The sequence below is a fragment of the Mustela lutreola genome, chromosome 9 (genome assembly GCF_030435805.1).
Source record: "Mustela lutreola isolate mMusLut2 chromosome 9, mMusLut2.pri, whole genome shotgun sequence".
Classification (NCBI taxonomy): Eukaryota; Metazoa; Chordata; class Mammalia; order Carnivora; family Mustelidae; genus Mustela; species Mustela lutreola.
The window spans coordinates 70,853,925-70,878,679 of record NC_081298.1 but is presented as its reverse complement, the minus strand read 5'-3'; the positions used below and the strand labels follow the sequence as shown (position 1 = coordinate 70,878,679).

Sequence of the window (24,755 nt, the reverse complement as noted above, 5' to 3'; positions counted from 1 at the left end):
ATTACCCTAATACCAAAGCCAGATAAGGACACTACAAGAAAAGAAAACCACAAGTCACTATCTCTGATTAATACAAATGCAAAAATTCTCAACAAAATACTATCAAACCAAATGCAACAGCACATTAAAAAGATCATACACTGGATTGCATGGAGCACTGGGTGTGATGAAAAAATAATGAATACTGTTATGCTTAAAATAAGTAAAAAATAAATTAAAAAAAAAAAATCATACACTGGGGCGCCTGGGTGGCTCAATGGGTTAAAGCCTCTGCCTTCAGCTCAGGTTATAGTTCCAGGGTCCTGGGATAGAGCCCCATGTTGGGCTCTCTGCTGAGCAGGGAACCTGATTCCTCCTCTCTCTCTGCCTACTTGTGATCTCTGTTTGTCAAATGAATGGATTAAATCTTAAAAAAAAAAAAAAAAAAAATCATACACCATGACCAAACAAGATTTTTCCCTGGTATGCAAGAGTGGTTCAACACATGCAAATCAATGTGATACACCATGTTAATAGACCAAAGATTAAATATTTATATATCCTCTCAATAGATGCAGAAACAGCATTTGACAGAATTCAAAATCCTTGAATTTTTCATTCAACAAAGTATTGGAAATCTTAGCAGAGCAATCAAGAAAAGGAAGGAAAGGGGCACCTGGGTGGCTCAGTTGGTTAAGCGACTACCTTCGCTCAGGTCACATGATCCCAGGGTCCTGGGATCAAGCCCCACATTGGGCTTGCTGCTCAGCAGAAAGCCTGCCTCTGCCTCTCTTTCTGCCTGCTACTCTGCCTGCTGGTGCTATCTCTCTGTCAAATAAATAAATAAAATCTTTAAAAAAAAAAAAAAAAGAAAAGAAAAGGAAGGAAAGGAGGAGGGAGGGACGGAGGAAATCCAAATCAGAAAGGAAGATGTAAAATTGTCTCTGTTTATAGATGATACAATCTTATATATAGAAAACCCTAAAGACCCCACTAAAAAACTATTAGAACTAATAAACAAATTCAGTAAACTTCACAGAATACAAAATTATAAAAATCAGTTGCATTTCTATATCCTAACAAACTATCAGAGAAATTAAGAAACATCTCCATCATCAAAAATAATAAAATACATAGAAATAAATTTAACCAAGGAGGTGAAATCCCTCTGCACTCCCATATTCATTGCAGCACTATTCACAACAGCCAAGACATGGAAGCAACCTAAGTGTCCATCAACGTAAGAATGGATAAAGAAGATGAAAGATGTAGATAAAGACACAGATCAAATAGATGTATTAATGAAATATTATTCATTCATGAGAAAGAAGTAAATCCTGTCATTTGCAACAACAATCTTCTCACTTACATGTGGACTCCTGAAAGGAAGGAAGGAAGGAAGGAAGGAAGAAAGAAAGAAAGAAGGAAGGAAAGAAAGAAAGAAGGAAAGAAACTAACTCAAAGAAACAGGCAGTATAATGGTGTTTGCCAGGGGCTTGCTGGGAGAAATGTAGAAGTGTTGGTCAAAAGGCACAAAAGTCCAGTTATTAGATGAGTAAGTTCTGGGATCTACTGTAAAGACGGTGACTGTAGTTAACAACACTGTGTTGAATATTTGAAAGTCTGTAAGAAGAGTAAATCTTAAACTTTTTCATCACACACACAAAAAGAAAGAAATCGTAATTATGTAAGGTGATAGATGCACTAATTTTATTATGATAATCATTTTATAATACATATGGGTATCAAATCATATTGTATACCTTAAACTTACACAACATCATATGTCAATTTAATCCCAATAAAGCTGGGAATAAAAACAATCATTTGCACAACCAGGTAAAAAGGTAAAGTACCTTAGAAAAGAAAAAAATAATCAAGCTAGCTTCAGGGTTCTCCTCAACGGCATGCATCATGAGAAGACAATGGAGCACAAGCCATACGACACTCAAAGGGAAAAGAGTCAGCCAAGAGCTTTCTATCCAGCCAAATTGTCCTTTAAGTATGCAGATATAGAAAAGAACATTTGAAAACCCTGGAAATACTGTTCTTGTGATTATTCCTTGAGGAAACTATTAGAACTTCAGCCAATCAAGAGATGCCTTGGAAAACCAAAGCAAATGGACTATAAGTGAGAAATGAATCTATTTAATAATAGAAGTAAAACTAAAACAAACATGAAAATTACATATCAGAAGAAAACAAAAACTCAGTCTTTAAGTTGATTACCTGGTGGTGATAACAGCAGGGTAACCAACAGGAAGATGACGGTTAAGCATAATAGCACTCATAACTTATTGACCTATCAACTATGTACCTATCACATATCTATGACCTACCAACTGTGTACGAGGTGCTATATAAAACACTGTGTGAGGTACCTGATGGGCACAGTTTTGAGTGTCTGATTCTTGACTTCAGCTCAGGTCACGATCTCAGGATTGTGAAACTGAGTCCCATGTCAGGTTCCACACTCAGCACAGAGTTGGCTTGACCGGCTTGAGAATCTCTCTCCCTCTTCTCCACCTCCGCCCAAATAAAGAAGTAAGTAAATAAATAAATAAATATTTTTTAAAAAATAAAATACCATGTGTGTGGTATATATACACCCATACAATGTACACATACATACATATTCATATATAAACACATATATTCACACACACACACATATATATATTCCTAACAACCCACAAGGCAAACACCATGATCCTCATTCATAAACAAGAAAGCTAAAGCTCAGATTGGTTAGGTACCTTTACCAAGATCACACAGCTCAGTGATAAATCCAAACTCAAGTCTGACTCCAAAGCCAGGTTGCTCCTGATTCTACTGCATTAGAGTTCCTAGAACACAGGACAATGCCTTATTCTGCCTCCTCATCATTTAACACAGACAATATAGTAGAATAGCTATTATTCCCTCTTTATAGAGGAGGAACAGGAGGCAGAAAGGTGAAATATCTTGCCCAAAGTTACATAGCTATTTAAGTGACAGGGCCAGCCCATGTGACTGAGAGCAGAGTGAGGCAACAGATATGCGATGCAAGCCACAAATTACAATTTCAAATTTTCTGGTAGCCACATTTTAGAAAGTAAAAAGAAATAAATGACATTAACTTTATTAATTTATTTGCTATATCCAATATATTCATATTACCATCTCAACATATCTATATTAAAAATATTTTACATTTTTTCTGTTTTAAGTATTTGAAATCCAGAGTATATTTTATACTAATAGCACAAATCAAATTGGACTTGACACATTTCAAGTTTCAGTAGCCACATGGGGTTTTATAGCACTGTCTAGAACCTCCAAACATTGGGGAAAGCTCAGGAGGAGAACTCTGAGATAAACTGAGGTTAATTTCCTACCAATCTGCTAGGATAGGGGGGCCCTAGAATCAAAAATTAAACTGAATTCTCCAAATCAAAGAATATGCCCAACCTTGCTTTTGTGACCAGATGTTCGAAACTGATATTAGGGAGTGCATACTGTCACCCACACAAGCGTTAGACAGGGCCAATTCACATCTAGTCGATGGCTGTAACCATTGGAAACTGATGCACAGAGAAGGTGTGGCCTCCTGGAAGTCACCGCAGATATGGGGAACACCAGTGACTGGAGTTGAGACTGGGTTTCAAAAAATAGACAGAATGCTTTTAAGTCCTAGTCAGACACAAAGAAATCAGCAGAAGGGCCACTCAGAGTTTGCTTAGTCTTACTAGTTTCCCTGACTCCCTGAGAATGCCCAGAAACAGGGACATGGAAGATGATTTTTCCGGCCTCTATTTTAGACTCTGAAGAAAGAACAACTATTTTGGCAGCACCAACAGAAGCCCTACCAGCCAGGGCAGATGAAGCTTGTCATTGCAGTCAAGCATAGGCTGCCATGTTTAGAGGACTAGGAAGCTCGTTCACAGATTCCTTAAGAGCCAGCCACCAACACAAGGAAACCCTGCTACCTGCCCATCCAATTCACACCTTAATTTCCCATCAAAGAGGTGGCTGGGGACACCTGCCAGGAGAATGTTGGGGACGGTGAAACCCAACCCAGGCAAGAACAGTGGAAGCACTGGGTGTGGTGCAAAAACAATGAATACTGTTACGCTGAAAATAAATTTTAAAAATTAAAAGAAAAAAAAGAACAGTGGAAGGACTGCCTGGTCCAAGAGAGGAATCTTTTCTTAAAATTCTGAGAGCTCAGGGAACTTCAAATGCCTCTGTTTTATTTTCCTTATGGATGAGATGAATATTTCATGATACACAAAGACCATGAAGAGAATCCATACTAATTAACTGAGAGGAAATTCAAGCTGCAGGGGGCTGGGTGGCTCAGAAGAGCTCCAGAAGGCAGCATCACTCTGGTCCCACAGTAATTAGGCTCTGTTGGTACCCCTTCTCCTCTCCAGCAGTTACTCAAGCCCAGAACAAAGAGAAAAAGAGGCAAGGACACCTACATGGAGAGATTATTTAACTGGACTATAGCTTTTCTGCATGGGGATAGTGCATAGGGTAATGGGAAGTCATACTCTGAAAGCCAGTTATCTGGAGTCCAGAAAGTTGGTAATAGCAGGAAAAGCAGGAAATTTCTTCCAGTTGCCAGGTCAGTTTTCTGAGCAGTGTCCCTCTAACTCTTCACTTGACAGTCTCTCATTTCCATGCAACAAGAGGCACAAAGAACTCCTGAGCAGGTGTTCCTAAGGGGGGTGTCCTCCCTCCCCAGCCTGGAGAGGGGCCCAAGCAAACTCATACTGGCAAATGCTGACCCCAAGGGTGGGACATGTGGAACAGGAACTGAGCAGGACGGACTGATCATCTGGTCTGAGGCCTTGGGTCGGGTTGGAAACCACACGTTTTCCAAACCAGACTAGTCTGTCAAGGATTTCTGGGCAGTTTTTGAGTGGGAGAAAAGCAACGCTGGCATTTCTGGGACACCGTGATGGATAGAGGAGATAAGATTGTGTATTTAGGATTTGGGTTCTCTCCTCAACTTCAGAACGTGGGATCACTGAAATGCCACTAGAACAGCAGGCCACGCTTTGAGCACTTTGGACTAAGAAAATGTTTTAATCTATAACTTAAATCTGTATGAGTCACAGGGTTGGGAAGATGGTAGTGCTGAAAATGTAAGCTAAGCAAGCCAGATAGGCTTCCCTTTATAACTAAGTTGCCAAGGAACACATAAGCCAAAATTGAACCCCTTTACAGAAATTGGCATGCCTTGGGGAACCCGTGACACCTCACACTCTTTACCCTTACTGAAACATTGCCCACTAGGCTTAATCTTGTGAATTACTTTCCCTAGGCATGGCATACATCCTGAATTAATATTGTTGTTGTTCTTAGAATAGCATTAACCTTGCTTAACAATGGACAGTTTTTCTAATTTTCTGGAGAGATAGCCTCTTTGCCATCAGAACAAAAGCGTAAATTACCTAAAGCAGTGCCACCCATGAGCTCTCGCAGAACCTCTCCCCAGCTTGCTGCAGGGCACTGAGAGTCCCCAACAGTTGTGTCAGGGACAGGCTTTGTGATTCAACCCCCTGCCTTGGTCTCCACCTGGCCCCCTAGCCTTGTAATGCAACAGCCTCCTCCTAGAGCCCCACGCCCTTCTCCTGGGAGCTCTGTAGCACCATCATGTGAACAGAAGGACCTGTCAAGCAGATCTTTCCTGCAGCTTCCTCACTTCTCCCAAAGAGTAGTTCTGGCCTTACACTGAAGCTAGAGATTTCAGTCAAAAACTTAAAATGAGTAGGAGAGTAGAGGTGGAGATGGGCTCTCTCAGACTTCCAGCTGGGTCCCCCCACAACATCTCACACTCTGGACACGAGCTTCCTTCTCTGCTTTTCTCATCAGGGTCTGCTCAGTGTCTTTGGCACTCTGCCGTTTCATCAGCCCCAAAGAAACTCCCACCTCTTGGTTTTCTGAGTAACCTTCTAGCACCGGTTTTTCTGAACCTACTTCTCACTGGTTTGGTGACCTCATTCTCTATGCTGTTAAATTCTCTGATCACAGTCTCTGCATAAAAGGGGAGGTTCACTCTACATCCACAGAGGTTCCCGTGGGGCCCTGGCCCTCGCAAGAGGCAGGTCAATCCTGCACATGAGTCTAGAAGCCCTATTGTCACTGATGGACAGGGCAGCAGAAAACCCACAAGCTGTGTTGGCATGCTTGCTACAGCATCAGCTAACCCGGCATCAGAGCGGCCCTGCCTGCCCAGTGACTAAGTCCAGCATTGACACATCGGGACCACATCCTCAGAAGCTTCTCAAGTTTCCACACACATAACTTAGGCCACTTCCCTGGGTGGTAATAAACTTCTACCTGGTTGCAAGGCTGACAAATTCACTAGTAATATCAGGAACTTCCCCTGGACCAGACAAATAATGAAAAAGATACCATCAGTCCCTATCTAGTGCTTTCATTTCTAAAGGTACAGAAAACCACACTGGGTAATTGTGTGTTTTTTGAATCCCAGATACCTGGAGGGCACTTTCCTTTCAGTTTCCTTAAATTCCAAGTAATTACACTGTCACCATCCTTTACGGCAAATTCAGGAAAGTCCACACACTCGGTTCTCTCTGCAAATGCATGGAATCTGAAACAGGAAGAGATTCGCAACTTTAGGCTAGTAGTGCTATTTGTGCATGTCCACTCATTCTCCCAGACCTGTGACCTTACTCTGCTGTGGCGCCAAGCATCTTAGATGTTTCATGGCTTTTCCCTGTACCTGCAGTTCTCCCAAAACAAAAGACAGGGAGGCAAAAGAAAAGAGAGAACTGTGAATGTTGTTGGGATTTTAACAGATGACTCTTCTCTTAGAGGGAATTATCCCAACCAAATGGTATGTATTGACCCTAGAAAAACGATACCCTCTGCTTTATATTTATCCTTCTGTTCCCAGGGTTCAATCATGTCAACACAGTGTTGACAAGCCAACAGTCTGAGGCCCCAACAGTGCCCATGGCCCTGCGGGTTCAGTGTTGAAAGCTGGTGACAACAGGCACCACTGGCTTGTCTGCCAAATGCCAATGGGCTTCAACTTTAATTTGGCAAATAAGCACTTCCCCAGAAGCTAGGCAAAAGCACTAATGAAAGAATTCTTGTGTGGAACTTTTAGCACCTGACTCCTCAAAATGTGGTCTGAGGAGTTGCAGCAGCACCTGAGAGCTGGTTAGGGATGCCCATTCTGAGGCCCTACCTGGAGGTGCTGAGTCAGAATAAGCACTTTAACAAGATCCCAGGGGGATTCAAGAAGCACTGGTCTGGTCTACAAAATGACAGGCTAAGCACACCCTTGACACCAATTACCTGGGATCCAAAAAGTCAGTGATAGCAGGAAATTTCTTTCTGATTAACAGGAGCTCTCTGGGTAACGTTCCTTCCTCTAGTCCCTCAAGAGTTCCACCTCTGCCTCTTCTTCAGCAGGAAGAGAATCCTGAAGCAGGGGCTTGGGATGGACAGTTGGATGCACAGATGGTGGGAGAGGTGTGGGGGCTTTACCTGGATCATGGAAATCCTCAGTCCTATCTGTTTCTAGAGGGTTTCAGGTGCAACTAAAACAATGACAATGGCACTCAACAAGCCAGCCTTGTCCCAACAGCCCTTCATGAGGCCAACGGACCATTAACCTGGCCATCCCTGCCTCCTACGGTGCTTCCACTGGAGCAGACATGGCCAACTTCCCCTGTCCTTTGACTTCCTTACAAAGCAGGCTGAGGTTTGTGCTGCCAGGTCCCACACCCTGGGTACTAAGACCTTTGATGCCCAGGACTTTCTACTCTCTGATCTGTTCTCCAGATTAGAAAACAGGGTAACTCACTTATGAGTTACATGCTTTGCAGGTCAGTGGCTCTATTCAGACATGGACTCGGGCACAGGGTTAACCAGGAATCCAGCCTCCCTGCAAGCTGAGACGCTCAGGGCATGCCCTTTGGAGTTCCCTAATGACTGCTCTTCAGCTGAGGTTCAACAGCCAAGGGTGTGTGGTGGCCAACCCAGAGACCTGGGGATCTGGCAGGCACGGAGTAGGCAGGAACACCACTGGCTGGGGGCTGGGCTCACTTGGGAGGGCAAGAGCAGGAACAGAAAAGCATGTCTATATGTCATCCTCTTCTGCAAAACTCATACTCAATAGTACATAGCCTAAAAGTCAGGAGCTGAACTGAAGGTCTTCCCATGTTAAATTACACCCTAACCTATCACCTGCCCAGAGAAAATGCCCCATGTGAATTAAGCAGAGGACCAACAAGACAGGTGGGCCTGCCAGTAGCCTTTTACTCTCTCTAGCAGCAAAAGTAGGACAGTGAGCCCTCCTGTATTTGAGGGGATTTAGGAACCCAGAATCAAAGCCAAACATCTAATGTTCAAAGATTTCAAAGTGTTTTAATGGTAACCAGAGCAGTGGTCTTCAGAATCATCAGGGGTCCTGTTAAGAATGAATATTCTTGGCCTTCTCCTAGAGCTCAAAAATTAGGATCTCTAGGGCTATGGCCAAGGTATCTGCATTTTTTTTAAAGATTTTATTTATTTATTTGACAGAGAGAGATCACAAGTAGGCAGAGAGACAAGCAGAGAGAGAGAGAGAGGAGGAAGCAGGCCCCATGCCGAGCAGAGAGCCCGATGTGGGACTTGATCCCAGGACCCTGAGATCATGACCTGAGCTGAAGGTTTAACCCACAGAGCCACCCAGAAGCCCCAGGTATCTGCATTTTAATCAAACTCCCTGCGGGGTTTTTCTGCAAAGTGAATGATTAAATGCCTAGTCCCAGGATCCCCTCTATTATGTAGAATCACCTGTAAGGTGAAGCCCTCCACTCTGAATTTTTTTTTTTTTTAAGATTATTTATTTATTTATTTATTTGACAGGCAAAGATCACAAGTAGGCAGAGAGGCAGAGAGAGAGGAGGGAGCAGGCTCCCTGCAGAGCAGAGAGCCCGATGCAGGGCTCAATCCCAGGACCCCGGGATCATGACCCGAGCCGAAGGCAGAGGCTCAACCCACCGAGCCACCCAGGCGCCCCTCCACTCTGAATTATTAACAAGCTCCCCAGGCAAAGGTGATGAGCAAATTTGGAAACAGGTGCTCGAGGGCAGGAGTCGTACCCACTTCAGACAGACAGGCTGAGACAAAGACTCGATCATTCTCCTTATAAATGCTTAAGTACCTGATCTCTCTCCACAAGGGACCTAAGCCTATCCACACAGACAAGGTGGTGGGTATGTTTTAAAATGTATATTCAGTTGTTATTCAGCTACAATGAGGGCACCAGATCAGTATAACTGCCACTGAAAATAGAGGTTGCTACTCACAGTTCCTGCTATAGACTAGTATTGTGGTCTCCAACCCCCAAATACATATGTTGAAGACTTAACCCCCAATGTAATCATATTTGACGGTATTTGGAGATAGAGCCTCTAGGAGGCAATTAAGGTTAAATGGGGTTATAAGGCTAGGGCCCTGATCCAATGAATTAAGTATCTTTTTTTTTTCTTTAAGATTTATTTTAGAGAAAGAGCATTCACACAAGCAGGGATGGTCAAGAGAGGGCAGGAGAGACATTTAAACAGTCAAGCAGAGTCCCCATTGAGCGCAGCTCAACTCCCCATGGAGTTGAGGACCCTGAGATCACAGTTGAGGAGTCTCAGGACCCTGAAATCATGATCTGAGCAGAAATCAGAAGTCAGATGCTTAACCAACTGAGCCAGCCACCCAGGCGCCCCAAGATTAGTATGTTTTTAAGAAGATATACCAAAGAACTTACAGGTGTGCTTGTGCACTCTCTCTCTCCCCCTCTCTCTCTCTCTCCCTTCATCATCCTTCTTTCCCTTCCTTCCAAGTGAGGATAAAGTTAGAAGGAAGCCTGGAAGAGCTCTCGCCAGAAACTGAATCGGCCACCACCTTGATCTTGGACTTCCCAGCCTCCAGAAGTGTGAAAAATATATTTCTGTTGTTTAATCCTTCCAGTCTGTGTTACCTGTTACGGTGACCCAAACTGACTACTAATATAGCTCTCAAGAGGCAGGCGAACACACCACAGCACAGTACGTCATGCCACACAGGGCAGCACCAGGGCTGGTCAGGAGGCATGAGGGAATAAGGGGAAAACACAGGCAAGAGTCTTTATTGTAGTTCCTGCAGAATGGAATGGGTGAGGTTTAGGATGGGTAGCTGAATAATTTCAATGGGTTCTGGATTGTAGGAGCTGCGCCAAGATGTCCAGTACCCGGCCCTGGCATGAACGGTGCAGGGAAATAGAGGTCCTGAGCATGAGTGACTGCTGGCACCAAGGTGCTCTGGATCAGTTAGCTTGCACAGGAACGGTGCACTTCTGGGTGAGCCATCTAAACTCTAGAAATTAGCTACCCTTGGAGGGAGCAATCTCTCCAGGGTCAGCAAGGACCCCTGAAGTCAGACCACCAGAATTACAGAAAATAACAAGGCAAGATTAACACCGGGTAGAGAAGAAAAGGCCTGGAGACTAAAGACCACTGGACGGAGGAGAGCACAGAACAGAATGGTTAGGAGTATCACTGCTGATCGTGCGCAAGCAGGCAGTTCGCCACTGTCACTCAAGAGCGCATTTTCTGCCTACCTGCTGTGGGTCTTGGCACTCAGATCCTTTAAGAAAGCAATAGTGCCTTCTCCTCTGGCATTGAAAGACACTGGGCAGACAGGACATGGGATCTCCAAAGCCCCCTGAAGAAGGAGCCCCTTGGTTTGCTCAGGAACATCTCCCACCACAAAGTAGTAAATGGATTCAATCTGCAAGATAAGAGAAGCAACAGTTTATCTCCCTGAAGTGCCCTAGACTTGTACCAGACTCACTGGCAGTACACTTTCTACAAAACTGCCTTTGCTCCTAGGGGGGGCAGACAGCAGGAGTAGCAGCACAGATCCATGTTTGGTGACGATATTCGGGGGCCAAAGTCAGGAAGTGAGATATTCAAGGCCTGGTGTCAAGGTCTCTTGGCAGTGGTCACAGTCTTGGGTCTCACTTGGGAAGGACAGGATAGGCTAGTGTGGGAAAGAGCTTCCATTAAGTCCATGGATACATGAGACAGGTCAGGAGTGGCTGTTTTCAACACAAAGCAAGTGTGGGCATAGTTACTGTGGGCAGGAAGCTTACAAATAATTTCCCATTGTGGTGCCAGAATTCTACAATACAAATTCATCTCTCCTCAGTCTGAGGCAGAACAGGAGGAAGGAGGGCTTATTTCCACTTGGCTCACTCTCTGCTCTCATGTCACAGGGAAGCACACGTGGGCAAGATAAGCCTGTCCTGACTTTATGCAGCAGGTCAGGGACCAAGTCCGCACACTGGGCCTTGAGTCTCGCCACCACACCAGGCCATGAGGGGGACAGGAGAATGAACAAACCCATGTCAGGAGCCCCACCACACACACACCCCAACCTTCAATGAGGGGTATGGGAGATGCACACCTCACCCAGGTAGGAGACAATCCCATAATGCTCCCTGCTTCAGTTAGACACACGTTAAAATCCACCCATGGTGGACCCCATGACCAGAGTCCCACCCCAACCTCAACCACGCTGCCCTCCTCTTCCAGAGTATTCTGCCTTCCAAAGTACTTGACTTCCTTGCTACTAACGAGTTCTGTGAACTTGGGGAAAAGGAAAGAAGTTCAGTTTCCTCACTTATAAAAAAGGAGGTAATATAGTGCACCTCGTGACTGAGTTTAAACAAGACAACTTGCACTTATGCATGCATAGTTCTCAGAAAGTTAAAAACCCAGAGAGAGCCAGAATACATGCCATCTACATCCACCCCTTAAAACACCGTGACTGTTTCAACAGAAAACTGGGGAAGAATCCCCACAAAATGCACTGGGTTTGAAGGGATAAATAGATGTCATGGACTCATGAGCCTTTCTCTGCTCTAATCACAAACCCCTGCTAATGAAGGTACACAGGTACCTCAATTCAACCTCAAACCTGGGACTTAAACCCACCTGATGCAGAGAGAAGAGGACTTATGGTCAGCTCCCCGGCTGGCTGGGCCCCCCTGTCTGCAGCAGCTGGGGCTGACTGTGCCCACCCCACCCCCATGACTCTTTCTCTCAGGCCTTTCAAACCTGATCCCTGATTTTAAAAATGACCTAATGGGAAGTAAAGACAGAGCAATGTTGTATATCTCTTGCAGCCAGTTGCCAAGAAGCAGAAAAAATATTGAAAGAAGGAAGAAATGTTGATCTCTATATCCCTTGTTAGGGAACTAATATTCTCTCAGAAAATTCATTCTCTTTCCCTTCTCCCCCCTCACCCACTTTACTTTGTGTGAGAGGGGTTCAATGGGCTCCCCTTTGCTGCACTGTTATTAGTGTTCCAGCTGGGTTGGGCCCAAACTTAGCATGGGGATGGGTTCAATCTCACATAAAGATTTAAAGTCACATGTGGCCCAAGAAAGGAGAATAGGCACAGGGAGTATTTTGTAAGATCTGTTAGCTCAATAGGGAGGTGAGTGAGGACAAACATCTCCAGGTGGTCCATCTGCGACTTCTGACACTATGCACCTCTGTTGCACGTCATGCCAACTCAGCTTCTCTGCGCTGGCAATGACCCAAGAGTCTGAGATCCTTGTACAGAGATGTTTTCCCCTTGAGACTGCATCAAGCTAAAAATTGCTGTAGCCAGCAGAGTCAGGATTTCCTTTCCTTTGCTCAGGCTCCAGGGTAATTCACTATTCATTAAGTTCATTTCTCAGCTGCTTTATTGCCTATGTTTCCGTTATCTGTGCTACAGACTTCCTGGGACATGCTCTACAGTGAGACCACCTATCCCATCCCCAGTCCCCTCTGGCACACTGTCTCCCTGCCTCTTCTTTCCACTCACAAAATGACACTAACAAAACAGGAGAGGAAGGTAAATATGCCACCTAGCCCCATCCTCCACCAAGTGGCAAAATGCCTTTTAAAATGACATGGCTTTGGGGTCATCTGCTCTTTGGGATGATAAACCAACGTGAATTATTTTTTTCAACACTCACAAGAGTCCTGTGGAAAAGGATTTCTTGTTATCATACCCAGTTTACAGATGAAGAAACAGAGGACTAGACAGGTGAATTGACCTGGTCTTTCAGCTAGGAAATCCAGCTGCCTGACCCCGTGAGCTTCTGCCTTTGCTTTCAACCACGTCATTCTGTCGGCTCATCACGGCAAGGCTGGTCACCTCTTAGAAACCGAGGTGAGTGGTGCCAGGGTGGCTCAATCCATTAAGCGTCTGCCTTTGGCTCAGGTCATGATCCTAGAGTCCTGGGATCAAGTCCCACACGGGGCTCCCTAATGGGAGAGCCCCTATGGGGAGTCTACTTCTCCCTCTGCTTTCCCCTTGGCTTGAGTTCTCTCATGCACTCTCTCTCTCTCTCAAATAAATAAAATCTTAAAAAAGAAAAAGAAAGGAAAGGAAAGAAATGGATGTGAATCCCAAAACTGTACAAGCAAGATCATGGGATAGGAAGGTAGCCAGAGACAGGCACTCTTTTCACTTTCTTGGCTGTCACACCATCCAAGGCTCCTAGTCCCTGGTATCAATGTCACTGACTAAAACCCGGGTGAAGTGGTATGGTTTCAGGGGAACTGTCCTCAAAGGAATCCTCTCCCCTGACCCAGTACCTCTGAGCAACTCGGGGCAAGGGCCAGTCTTGAGGATCGATCAGCAGCAGCAGCCAGACCAGGAGCAGCTTTCTCACTGATCAGCATTTTTCCCTAAATGCTAATTTGTACTGAATTTGTTAACACAAGATCTAGAAAATACTTGGGGTTCATTCAGCTACTGTACTGGAAGTCAAAAACTCTTGACACTTTACGTAAAGGGGGGTAGAGCGTTTGTTTCCACTTGAAATGCCTTATTCTTTCTGGGCCATTTGCTCTGCAGCTGCCCCCGGCAGCCTGCACTCAGCCCAGCCAAAGGGGCCATGACATCTTCTCAGACACAGGTTTGGGGGAAAAGAAGAACCAGACTGGGAATGGCTGCTTCCGCCCTGACTGTCCTCTGTTGTGGCCTGTCAGAAGTCTCGGGCTGTCAAAACCTCCACTCTGCAAGAATCAAAGTCAAATGAAAGTAAGTCACCCAGAACGGCAGTGAGAGGCCTAGCAAAATTCTGTCTTGTTCTTCATACAACTTTGACTGTTTGAACAGTTTTGACCAACTCCAGACCTTGGATCTGACTTCCAGATCTTTCCTGTACCTGTGGTAGCCCTTTCCTTATTCAGCCCATTTTGATTTCTGATCCCCCTACCCCATGGTGGTAACTGCCCTTCTGATGTTAATCCAACTCAGTTCTCCAATTCCTCCTAACACTCTCGACCACCAACAACTTTCTGGCCTGCCAGGTTTCGGGGTTCCTGTCTCCAACCACTATCCCCACAGAAGTCATACAAGGCTTAGCAAATTCACCTGCCTGGTTCCATGCAGACTACCGCCTTTCAATTAAAAAAACCCAAATCTGTACCATAGCAAGGGGAATGGGAATTTCTCGAACCCACATCTAGCCCCAATTTCAACAATATCAACAGTACTTCTTTCCCACTCCTTCAATCTTCAACAAACATTTACTGAGCCCTTGCCAGGCACCGCCATTTCTAGGGACACAAAGGTGAAAAGATCTGATGCCTGGCGGAACCACAGCCATGCTTGTGACTGGTACGGTCAGCCCTTCAGTTTACTGTCCAGTGGTGAAGGTTCCTTATGGAATCATAGGGGTCTGGCTCTAATTCACCCATTTACTCCCCCAGTGAAGAAGATACTTTTTTAAAGTAAACAAATGTATCCCTATCAGCCAGACAGAAGAGAGGCAAGAACTACACAGGTACCCTTTGGGCAGGTAGCCTTCTGCTGAAAGCAGAAGGCAAGCCCCCTCAGTTAGCCTTCTTAGGCAGCTAGGAATCAGGCTTTGAATAACCAGCCTTCTCTTTCCAAACAAGCCCTCCCATCCTGGATCAGCAGGCCTTTCCAGGGCCTCCTGGCAAACACCCCTCCTCATTAAGGCCAGGGAAACTACCAACATCCCCAAAATGCACACTGGGACAGAAAATAGTGCAGAGCAGAAAGCCTGGGCTCGACAGCATACCCTGGACTCTGAGGACAAGGCCAGCCCTTTTAAAAACATCAGAAATTGCCTCAGTACCCCACATGCTGCCCTTCCCATGAGCCAGACCCTTTTGCACAGGAGCCAACAGAATACCTCATCCATCAATAGTGCTCTCCACGTGCTGCCATCAGAGCTGAGATTCAGGTAAACTCCACCTTGCCTGGCTTCCTCTAGATTCAAAGGCTCACCCTCAGTCATCCCTGCATGTTTGGTCTTCTGGCCCGACTATGGGAACAAAGCCCAGTTCTGAAAGAGGCCAAGAGCCTCTGAGGATCCTCCTTTACCCTCACCAAATGCCATCAGTCAGCCCTCACTCTTCATGTGAATCAGATAGAAAAGCCCAACTTCCATGTTAATCTTTGAACACAAAACAACAGCCACTCTCTTCGTTCTTCTCAGGATTCACTCTTGGGAGATGCTAATCCAAAGCAGGTTATCATCAGTGGCAAAAGTCTGGGTATCTAGATTTACTGTTCAAAAGTTTCTTAAGCCTTGTATCTTTTCTGGTTATAGAAAAAACCAGCTACATGAATCAATCTGAAACTCAGTGGGGTGGATATGAGGCACAGAGCAGAGGGGCAACCCATTAGGGGAACCCATTCCTCTGCCTACCCCCTGGACTTCACAAAACATGGGGTATAGCACTTTTATATAGGAGGCAGTTGCAGTTACTAGAAGGTTCCCATAGACCACATCCAGATAAAGCTCTAGGAGGAAGAATTCAGTGGTCTGAGTATGTTTTATATTTGCCATACTCCAGAGTCTTCTCAGGACTTTTTAAGTAGCATTTGATAATCAGTGCCTATTAATCTCTTTCTGGGTTCTTCCTCTTCTGTAGGACTTGCTGGGCTGGGGATGAATCCAAGAAAGGAGAAGCACAAACCAGAGGAAAGTAAATAGAAAAATCAAAGGTCATTGGGAAATCTTCAAGTCATGACAGGTCACCAGAGTCAGCTATGACCAAGGTAGTTAGGTGAACAAAGAAACAGAACACCCGTGTGAGCGTGTGTGTGTGTGTGTGTGTGTGTGTACGTACATGCAGGCATGCGCACGTGCACACACACACTCACCCAAGAGCCTGTGTAATGTTCCATTTCTTGAATGCTTATTATAGTGTCCAGACAATTGAAATTTTACAGATGTTAAAACAAACTTGAAAGGCCAAAGAACAAAGTAGCTTCTATTTTGTTCTTTAATGGGAACCATTTGTTCCTCTGGCTTCGAAAGGATAAACAATGCATTTCCAATTTTAAACCATCCTCCTCAGTATCAATAAACAGGCCGGTGACCTGTAAGGGCTACCCTTTCAAGGTACCAGCACATGGCCTGCTTGCCCAAGAAAGGACTTAATGTAGCAGAGTAAAGCTCGAAAACTACAGAATCACAGGAGTCCAGAGCAGAAGAAGTAATTAAGTATTCACTCATATCAATCCATAAGTAGTAGTTAAGTATCTGTATCCCAAAGGAAAGCAGATCTATCTCTACCTGGGAAGCCAAGGCTGCCCAAAGGACCCCACCTACCCAGAGCCCTTCCCCACAAGCCTGCCACTCCCTTCAAGTCATATCCTTAGAATCAATCACAAAAACACACACCCTTGTGGCTAACAGGACATAAACCACCACCATTTCAGCACTTCTTCCAGGTAAAGCTTTATGTCCAAAAGGGCCCATCAAAAAGGCACATGTGAGTGCATTAATATTCAAAAACAGATGATGCCTCTATATGGATATACTTCACCTTGGAAAGCACATAACAGATCCATTTGTGAAGAGGAGGAACTGGGAGAGATTCAGAACGTAGATGTGGGGAATCCCTATTTCCTTGACCTCAGGATTCCACAAAGAATCTCCCAACCTCTCTGTCCCATAAGAGATGCATTGATTTAGCTAACTGTCAGGAGAACAAGGACAGAACAAAAATATGAGAGACATAACACAACTGTGTTGAAATCCCTGTCCTGCCTCACTGTTCAGTGGCTGTGAGCTCAGTGGCTCTGTGGGCACTGCCTAAATGGGGGTCGACTCCGTGCCCTAATCACCCAGAGGGAGCCCCGCCAAGCTCAGGGGGCAGGGTTAGGGGGTCTCATTTTGGTTGCTCCAGCTCTGCCATCACCAAAGCTGCCATTTTGATCTCCACCTGGGGCCTATCACCAATTTCTCAATTGGTTCCAAAATTCAGAGGTGAGGAGGACTGAGACTTTCAGGGCTCTTTGATGCCAGTGATGTGGTCTCCGTGGGATGCTGCTGAAAGGCACCCAGGTCAGCTGAAAGGCAGTATGGGGGTACTGGGTGTGGAGAGAGAAAGTGGAAGCCACCGATGTGACCAGGATCACAGGGTGCACACTTACCGTTTGGTCGTTCCCAGCTTCCAGCAGAGTGTCGAGGCAGCTAGCCTGGCTCACGGCCAGCTCAAAAGGCACTTTCTCAACCCAACTGATGGCAGCAGCTATGGACTGCTCTGTCACAGGAACAGCATTTTCCTGCCATTTCACAGGCCGCTGGGAAACCCTGAAAGGAATCACACAGGATGTCACAGGGGCAGTGGGCAACCTAGCTGTCAGCCCTCAGTCTCGGAGGTGCGAGCAGCAAGCCACTTACCACCACCAGAGCTGAATGAAAGAAAACACAGTTCCTGGCCCTCTGAAAGTTACCAATACATCTGGCAAGCATTTAAGAGTGGTCTCCAAAGCACCCTTACCTCCCATGAGCTGTACTGACTGGGAAAGACAATGTGTACAGGAAAATTAAACAATCTCAAAAGCGTAAACATTAACGGCCACCAATAAAATTACTGAGGGAATGATTTTCATGAACAGGCAGGTTTATATACAACTATCTTCCATTAAGAGTAAATTTATAAGGATTCATAGCATTAAGATTTGTAAATCAGCACCAATTTTATTACTCTAAAATTTTATTTCTAATTCTATTAAGACACTGTTTTCATCATTCCAAATTCCCATCAGTTACCCCTTCCAGATCAAAAATAGTATTGAGTTCAGCAAAACTTTAGTTTTTAAATCCTGGGAATGTTTGATCAAACCATGTAGTTGGGACTTAGAAAGCTGTGATGGAATCCCCCCAAGAAAGAAGAGTCATTTGAATCTATTTATCTCTGTGTTTGTAGTTGAACAAATTATATAAGTAACATATGCATACATAATTTTAAGAATTATATGGATCATGGACTATTGAACCAGCCCGAGCTGTCCCTCATAAACCGCCCTGAGACAGAGGCTGCCTCACACGTATGTCACCTCTATGTGGCCCCTCTGGGTAGAAATCTGGCTGAGTGGCCTAAATGCTACAGCATAGATTTCCAAGAAAGCTAACGCATTGCAGACTTAAGACTTGATTCCTTCAGTAATAGATCTGCAACAGAAATAGAAATCTGGGCTAGAACACAATTAGGCAACATCCCCAAAGATGTCATCTGTTTAGCTGAAAATATTTTCTTCAAAAGAAAAACTCAAGTAGGCAGATGTCCCCTTCATCCAGATTTTTCCTGTCAGGAAGGTACAGCCACTGTTCCATGTGAGAAGTTGGCCTTTGAGCCTAAATTCTCTTGAATCCAAGAATCCATAGTAACTGACTGTGAAGACTCTGAAATATGGAAATTCTATAAAGCTGGCCACCTGCTGTTCTATTAAGGGGGTCAATTTACAGGGGAGTCACAAGAAAAACAGAGATATCTGTGACAAGGCTGAATTCATTATTCAGGCTAAAATCTAAAAAGACCACAGAGATTTCTGTGGTCTTAAGTATACATCCAGTGTAATTCCTATTCTCATATTTTTATCTTGCCATGCACTGAAGAAAAGTATGTTTCTAAATCTCTTCCAATTTGAAAACTAAGCAAAGCAGATACAAGTTTTCACTGTGGATCCTCTGCTGGAATTATATATTCTAGGAAATGACAAGATAATACCTCCTCCCTCCCCAAAGATATGTTACTTCACTTCAAATATATGAAAACTGGGCGCCTGGGTGGCTCAGTGGGTTAAGCCGCTGCCTTCGGCTCAGGTCATGATCTCAGGGTCCTGGGATCAAGTCCCGCATCAGGCTCTCTGCTCAGCAGGGAGCCTGCTTCCTCCTCTCTCTCTCTCTGCCTGTCTCTCTACTTGTGATCTCTCTCTGTCAAATAAATAAATAAAATCTTAAAAAAAAAAAATCTTCAAATATATGAAAACTCCTTACGAAGTTTCACTGACATATCCCCATCCAGTGGGAACTCACCGTATGATATTAAACTTGGCTATGTGAGCCACCTGCTCCTGGAGGACCATTGTTAAAGCATCTTGGCACAGATTACGCTCCTCCTCCAGCATGCCGCCCAAATCCAGCACTATGGTAATGCACTGTTCCAAGATGACGCCAAAAATCTGCCGGCTTCTGCTGGTGAGCCAGTCCATCCGCTGCTTGTAACTCTCCACAGCTTGTGTTAAATGTTCCACAAACTGATAGATCAGTTCTGATTTAGCTGTCAACTTAATGAAAATCAAAGCAGAAAAAAAGAAAAGAAAAAAGAAACAGAACAAAAACACACCAACATATGTCATCTGAACTATCATGCAGCCAGGAACAACAGGGCCCACTGATTCATGGCCTCTGCCATCAAGAACTGAGCATGTTGTAGATGATCCTCTAAACCCCACATAATCCATGAGGAATTGTTCCAATCTTTCAACTAAGAAACCCTTTGGATGATTCCCCACAGAAGAAATGATGATGATGTGATCTATTCAAAATAGAGTAATCTTAAAGAAAAAAAAAAGGTGTTTCTAAATAACATTTTATCTTTATAATTATAGAATTATCTTCACCAGCAAATGTCCAGGGAACATTTTAGGGAATTAGGTAGAAGAAAAGAACTTCCAAGGAATTAGGCAGAAGAAAAGAGAGATCAGCAAAGGCAGATGGGGGAAAAAATAAAGTCTCACTAAAGTTTTCCTAAGGACAACATGCCAAAAATATTTCTGAAAATGCTTCTAGACATGCCAGCACATCTGCCTGGCTTCCTCTAAGGGATGCCACCGTGACTCACCCTCCTGCTCCCAACCTGTGCCCTGTATCCTCTTGTCTCCCAGGCCAAGCTCCCCCAACCTGGATCACTTCAGCACTCACAGCTGCTACCAATACCACCAGAGGCTGTCACTGAAAGGTGACAGAGGCTTGCAGGCAGTTTCTCATACACAAACAAACCATCAGTCACACAGATCTAGCACAACTGTGCAGGGAGTAGGGAGGCAGGAGATATAGAAAAGGAGTACGAAAAAAAATGTGCCCTCTTCTGTGAAGAATCAAAGTTTGGAAGATCTGGTACTTATCTCTTACTTTAACAACCCTCAGAATAACCCCCTAAATACCTGAACTGTTAAGGAAAATGTGTTTTCTGAACATACCACATAACTCCACATTTTCATGCCTTGGTTCGGGCCATTCCCTCCGCCTTAAACTGCTTTCCTTCTCTATCCCCTGCCTCTCTTCAGCTTATTCCTCAGGCTCCGGCACCCCCTCCTGTTGCTTGTCATGGCTGCTAAAGGCAAAATTCCTAAATCTCTTGCTGGTATCCACAGCACTTATTAAACTTTCTACAACAGCACAGAAACAAGTGTGGGACCATGTCACAGGAGCTGTGGAGGTCGTCAGATGGCAAAGATGGATGTTTTCGATAGTTCTGTACTGATTTCCATGTAGTTCAGGTAAAAAATATATACAGCACACCAAACTCAAGATACTATGGATATTATTGCTTAGAACCGGGCTAAGTTCAAAAAGTAATTCAAACTTTTTTTTTTTAAGATTTGAATTTTTAAGTCATTTCTACACCCAACGTAGGGCTTGAACTTAGAATCCTAAGATGACGAATCACATGTTCTACCAACTGACCCAACCAGGTACCCCTGAACTTTTTAAACATTAAGAAATAACAGAGGCACCTCGGTGGCTCAGTCATTAAATGTCGGCCTTCAGCTCAGGTCATGATCCCAGGGTCTTGAAATTGAGCCCCTGCATCAGGCTCCCAGCTCAGTGGGAAGCCTGCTTCTCCCTCTCTCACTCCCCCTGCTTATGTTCCCTCTCTTGCTGTGTGTCTCTCTGTCAAATAAATAAATAAAACCTTAAAAAAAAAAAAAAGAAGAATTAGTAACAGTCCAGGAGGTACACAGACATGCACTGACATGAACAAATATCCATAAAGTGACATGATGGGACAAGCGAATCTGTGAGCTCCTGTGGTGGGCCAGGGTGTGCACAAGGCCAGACACGTTATGGGGGTACATAAGTCACATGCTGCATTGCTGGAATGAAGGACTCCAGGAATAGGTGCCTTTTGCTCTGTTCACGACTACCTGCAAAAGTGGCCCTCTATTCCCAGTGCATTTGTCAGGTCAGCAGCTACCCTTGCCTGTCTGCTAACCTCAGTCATACTACTCTTTCTTCTTTATTTTCAAGGCAAAACAAAGTACTTATATGCAAAGGTTTTTACTTTCTGGTCAACAGCTTCATGCACTCATCTAAGAGGTCAAGTGCTTCCCTTCCCAGGTCCTAAGCTATAACTTTCAGCACTCTCACGCTGTCACAAGAAAGCCTCCAGCCCTGCTAAGGCCTTGCTCCACTGCATCAATAGAAAGCAGTGTGTGCCTCCTCACATAGGCCACTCCCAGACCTAGAAGCACGTCATAAGGCCTGTCCATCAAGAGCACTGTGACTTACGTTGTATACTCTGCCATCTTCGGGTCTGTAGAACTGTGGAAACAGGCCATCAGCATATCGGGAAGCCACAGGTCTCCCCAGAGAAGTTACATAATCTGCATTTTTATAAAGAAAAGTAGTCAAAGAAAAAAAAAAAACTAAGAACGACTCAGAAAAAAAAAGAAAAAGTAGTCCAAATGATGCATCATCAACATTTCTTATTTTTATTTCAAAATTTTCTTCTCTGATACCATTTGAATTATATCTCCAGTGACAGCAAAAATCCATGATACTTGGGAGAAGGGGTTGGGATTATGGACATTGGGGAGGGCATGTGATTTGGTGAGTGCTGTGAAGTGTGTAAACCTGGTGATTCACAGACCTGTACCCCTGGGGATAAAAATATATGTTTATAAAAAATAAAAAAATTAAAAAAAAATAATAATAATGTTAATAAAGTCCTTGCATGTAGAAAAAAAAAAATCCATGATACTTGGTATTCTGTCTTAAATAATGAAGTGTTTCTAGGTGTTATAAGTTAACTATTTTTGATATGCATAATTCTTTAATGCATGAATGCATGGGGAGGAAAAACAAGGTTTGTTTCTTAGTCTCCTGGTTCTTTTGTCCACGATGATTAAGGCAAAGGTCAAAAAGGCAATACACAGTCTAAGCCTTAACAAATTAATAATTACATTAAATGTAAAGGGCCTGAGTACAAGAATAAAAAGATAGTGATTGGCTTTCTCTGACTTATTTCACTTAACATTATACTCTGTAGTTCCATCATTGCAAATGGCAAGATTTCATTCTTTTTTATGGCTGAATGTCATGTGATTTCACTCATATGAAGGATTTAAAAAACAAACGAGTGGAAAAAAATGGGGGGAAGAAAAGACTCTTAACCATAGAGAACAAACTGGTGATTATCAGAGGGTAGGTGGGTAGGGGGATGAGTGAAATAGGTGATGGGGATTAAGGAGTGAACTTGTCATGATGAACACCAGGTGATGTAAGGAATTGTCAAATCACTATATTATACACCTAACACTAATACAACTCTGTACTGGAATTAAAATAAAAACTCAATAAATAAATTTAGAAAGAGAGAAAAAACTAGTGATTTGCAAAGAGGATTTAAAATAATGACCCATGGCACCTGGGTGGCTCAGGTGGTTGAGCGACTGCCTTTGGCTCAGATCATGATCCTAGAGTCCCAGGATCGAGTCCCACATCAGGCTCCCTGCCCAGCAGGGAGTCTGCTTCTCCCTCTCACCCTCCTCCCTCTCATGCTCTCTCTCTCTCAAATAAACAAATATAATCTTTAAAAATAAATAAATAAATAATGACCCAACAATAGGGTATCTTCAAGAAACTTGCCTCAAACATTAAGACATATATAAGCTAAAAGCATAAGAATGAAAAAGATGTCATTTAAGTATGAAACAAAATGAAAGCAGATTGACTATATTAATATCAGAAAAGTAAAGTAAAGAGCAAAGAATATTACTAGGGACAGAGCAGAACATTATATAAATTCAAGTGTCAACCCACCAGGAAGACACAGCAATCCTAAAAGTGTATCATCAAACAAAAGACTGCAAATATCTTAAGCAAAAACTGATGGGACTGAAAGGAAAAAAGACAAGCTCACAATTATAATTGGAGATTTCAATACGGCTCTCTCAACAGCTGACAGAATGGCTAGACAAAAAATCAGCAAGGATACTCAACACCATCAACAAACAAGATTTAATTGACATTTATAGGAAAATATACACAACAACAGAAGAATATGCATTCTTTTACAAGCACAGAATATATACCAAGACCAATCATATCCATGGCTATTAAAAAAAATTTTTTTTTAAACTAAAACCAAACAGAGTATGTTCTCTCCACAACAGAAACAAACTACAAATCAGTAACAAAAAGATAACAAGAAAATGTCTAAATTCTTGGAAACTAAATAACATGCTTCTGAAAAAATCCATGGGTCAAAGAGGAAGTACCACAGAAATTTTAAAAAATACTTTAAACTGAAAGAAAAAGATAATACAGCCTATTAAAAATGTGAAGAACACTGCCAGGAGGGAAATTTCTAGCACTAAATGCTTATATAAGAAGAAATGAAAAGTCTCAAATCAATAATCTAAGTTCCCATATAAAAAAAGTAAAAAAATAGAAAAAACAAATCCAAAGTAGAAGGAAATATATGATAAACACCAAAGCAGAAATCAGGAAAGTTAAACACAGAAAAGCAATAAAGAAAATCAATTAAATAAAAAGTTGGTATGTTAATAAGATTAATAAAATTGACAAAAGAAAAGGAGAGAAGACATGAGTTATTGGTATCAGGAATGAAACAGGAAAAAAAAAAAAAAGACCTCTCAGACATCAGAAGAATAATGGAATACTATAATGAACTCCACACACATATAGTAGACAACTTAGATGAAATGAACAAATCCCACAAAAAAACACAAACTACCACAACTTTCTTAATATGAAATGCAGCATACCTAATAAGGAAATGAATTTATAATTAAAAACTTCTCAAACAGAAATCCCCAGGCATAGAGAAGTTCTCTGGAGAACTCTACTGAACATATAAGAAATAATTAAAATTCTACATAGCATTTTCCAGAAAACAGAAGACAAGGGAACATTTCCCAACTTGTTCTATGAAGCCAATATTACCCTGATACCAAAACCAGACTAAGGCAGTACTAAAATAAGAGAAAACTAATACCCTTCATGATTACATATGTAAAAATGATTAGCTATATTGGCTCAATATCCAAAAACCAATCAGTATAATCAATCAAATTAAAAGGCTAGGGAAGAAAAAAAATCACATGATACTTTCAATTGACACAGAAAGATTCAATACCAATTCATGGTAAAAATTCTCAGTACATTAGGAATATGAGAGACCTTCCTCAACTTGATTTTTTTAATTCTATAA

At 43.2% G+C, this 24,755-nt stretch overlaps 1 protein-coding gene across 2 annotated transcripts in view; it reads right to left on the bottom strand.

Annotated features, from left to right (window-relative positions):
- The window catches only part of VWA3B (von Willebrand factor A domain containing 3B), a 242,905-nt gene that overhangs the window by 197,064 nt on the left and 21,086 nt on the right, over positions 1-24,755 (bottom strand). For both annotated transcript variants that reach the window (XR_009344834.1, XM_059134682.1), the window contains exons 3-7: positions 21,809-21,903; positions 19,331-19,581; positions 17,443-17,602; positions 10,580-10,749; positions 6,468-6,583 (exon numbers count right to left, since the gene is read on the bottom strand). Coding sequence is in view for 1 of the 2 variants with exons in the window: in XM_059134682.1 (XP_058990665.1) it covers positions 6,468-6,583; positions 10,580-10,749; positions 17,443-17,602; positions 19,331-19,581; positions 21,809-21,903 (792 nt within the window). In the remaining variant the exon portion in view is untranslated. The remainder of the gene's footprint in view (positions 1-6,467; positions 6,584-10,579; positions 10,750-17,442; positions 17,603-19,330; positions 19,582-21,808; positions 21,904-24,755) is intronic.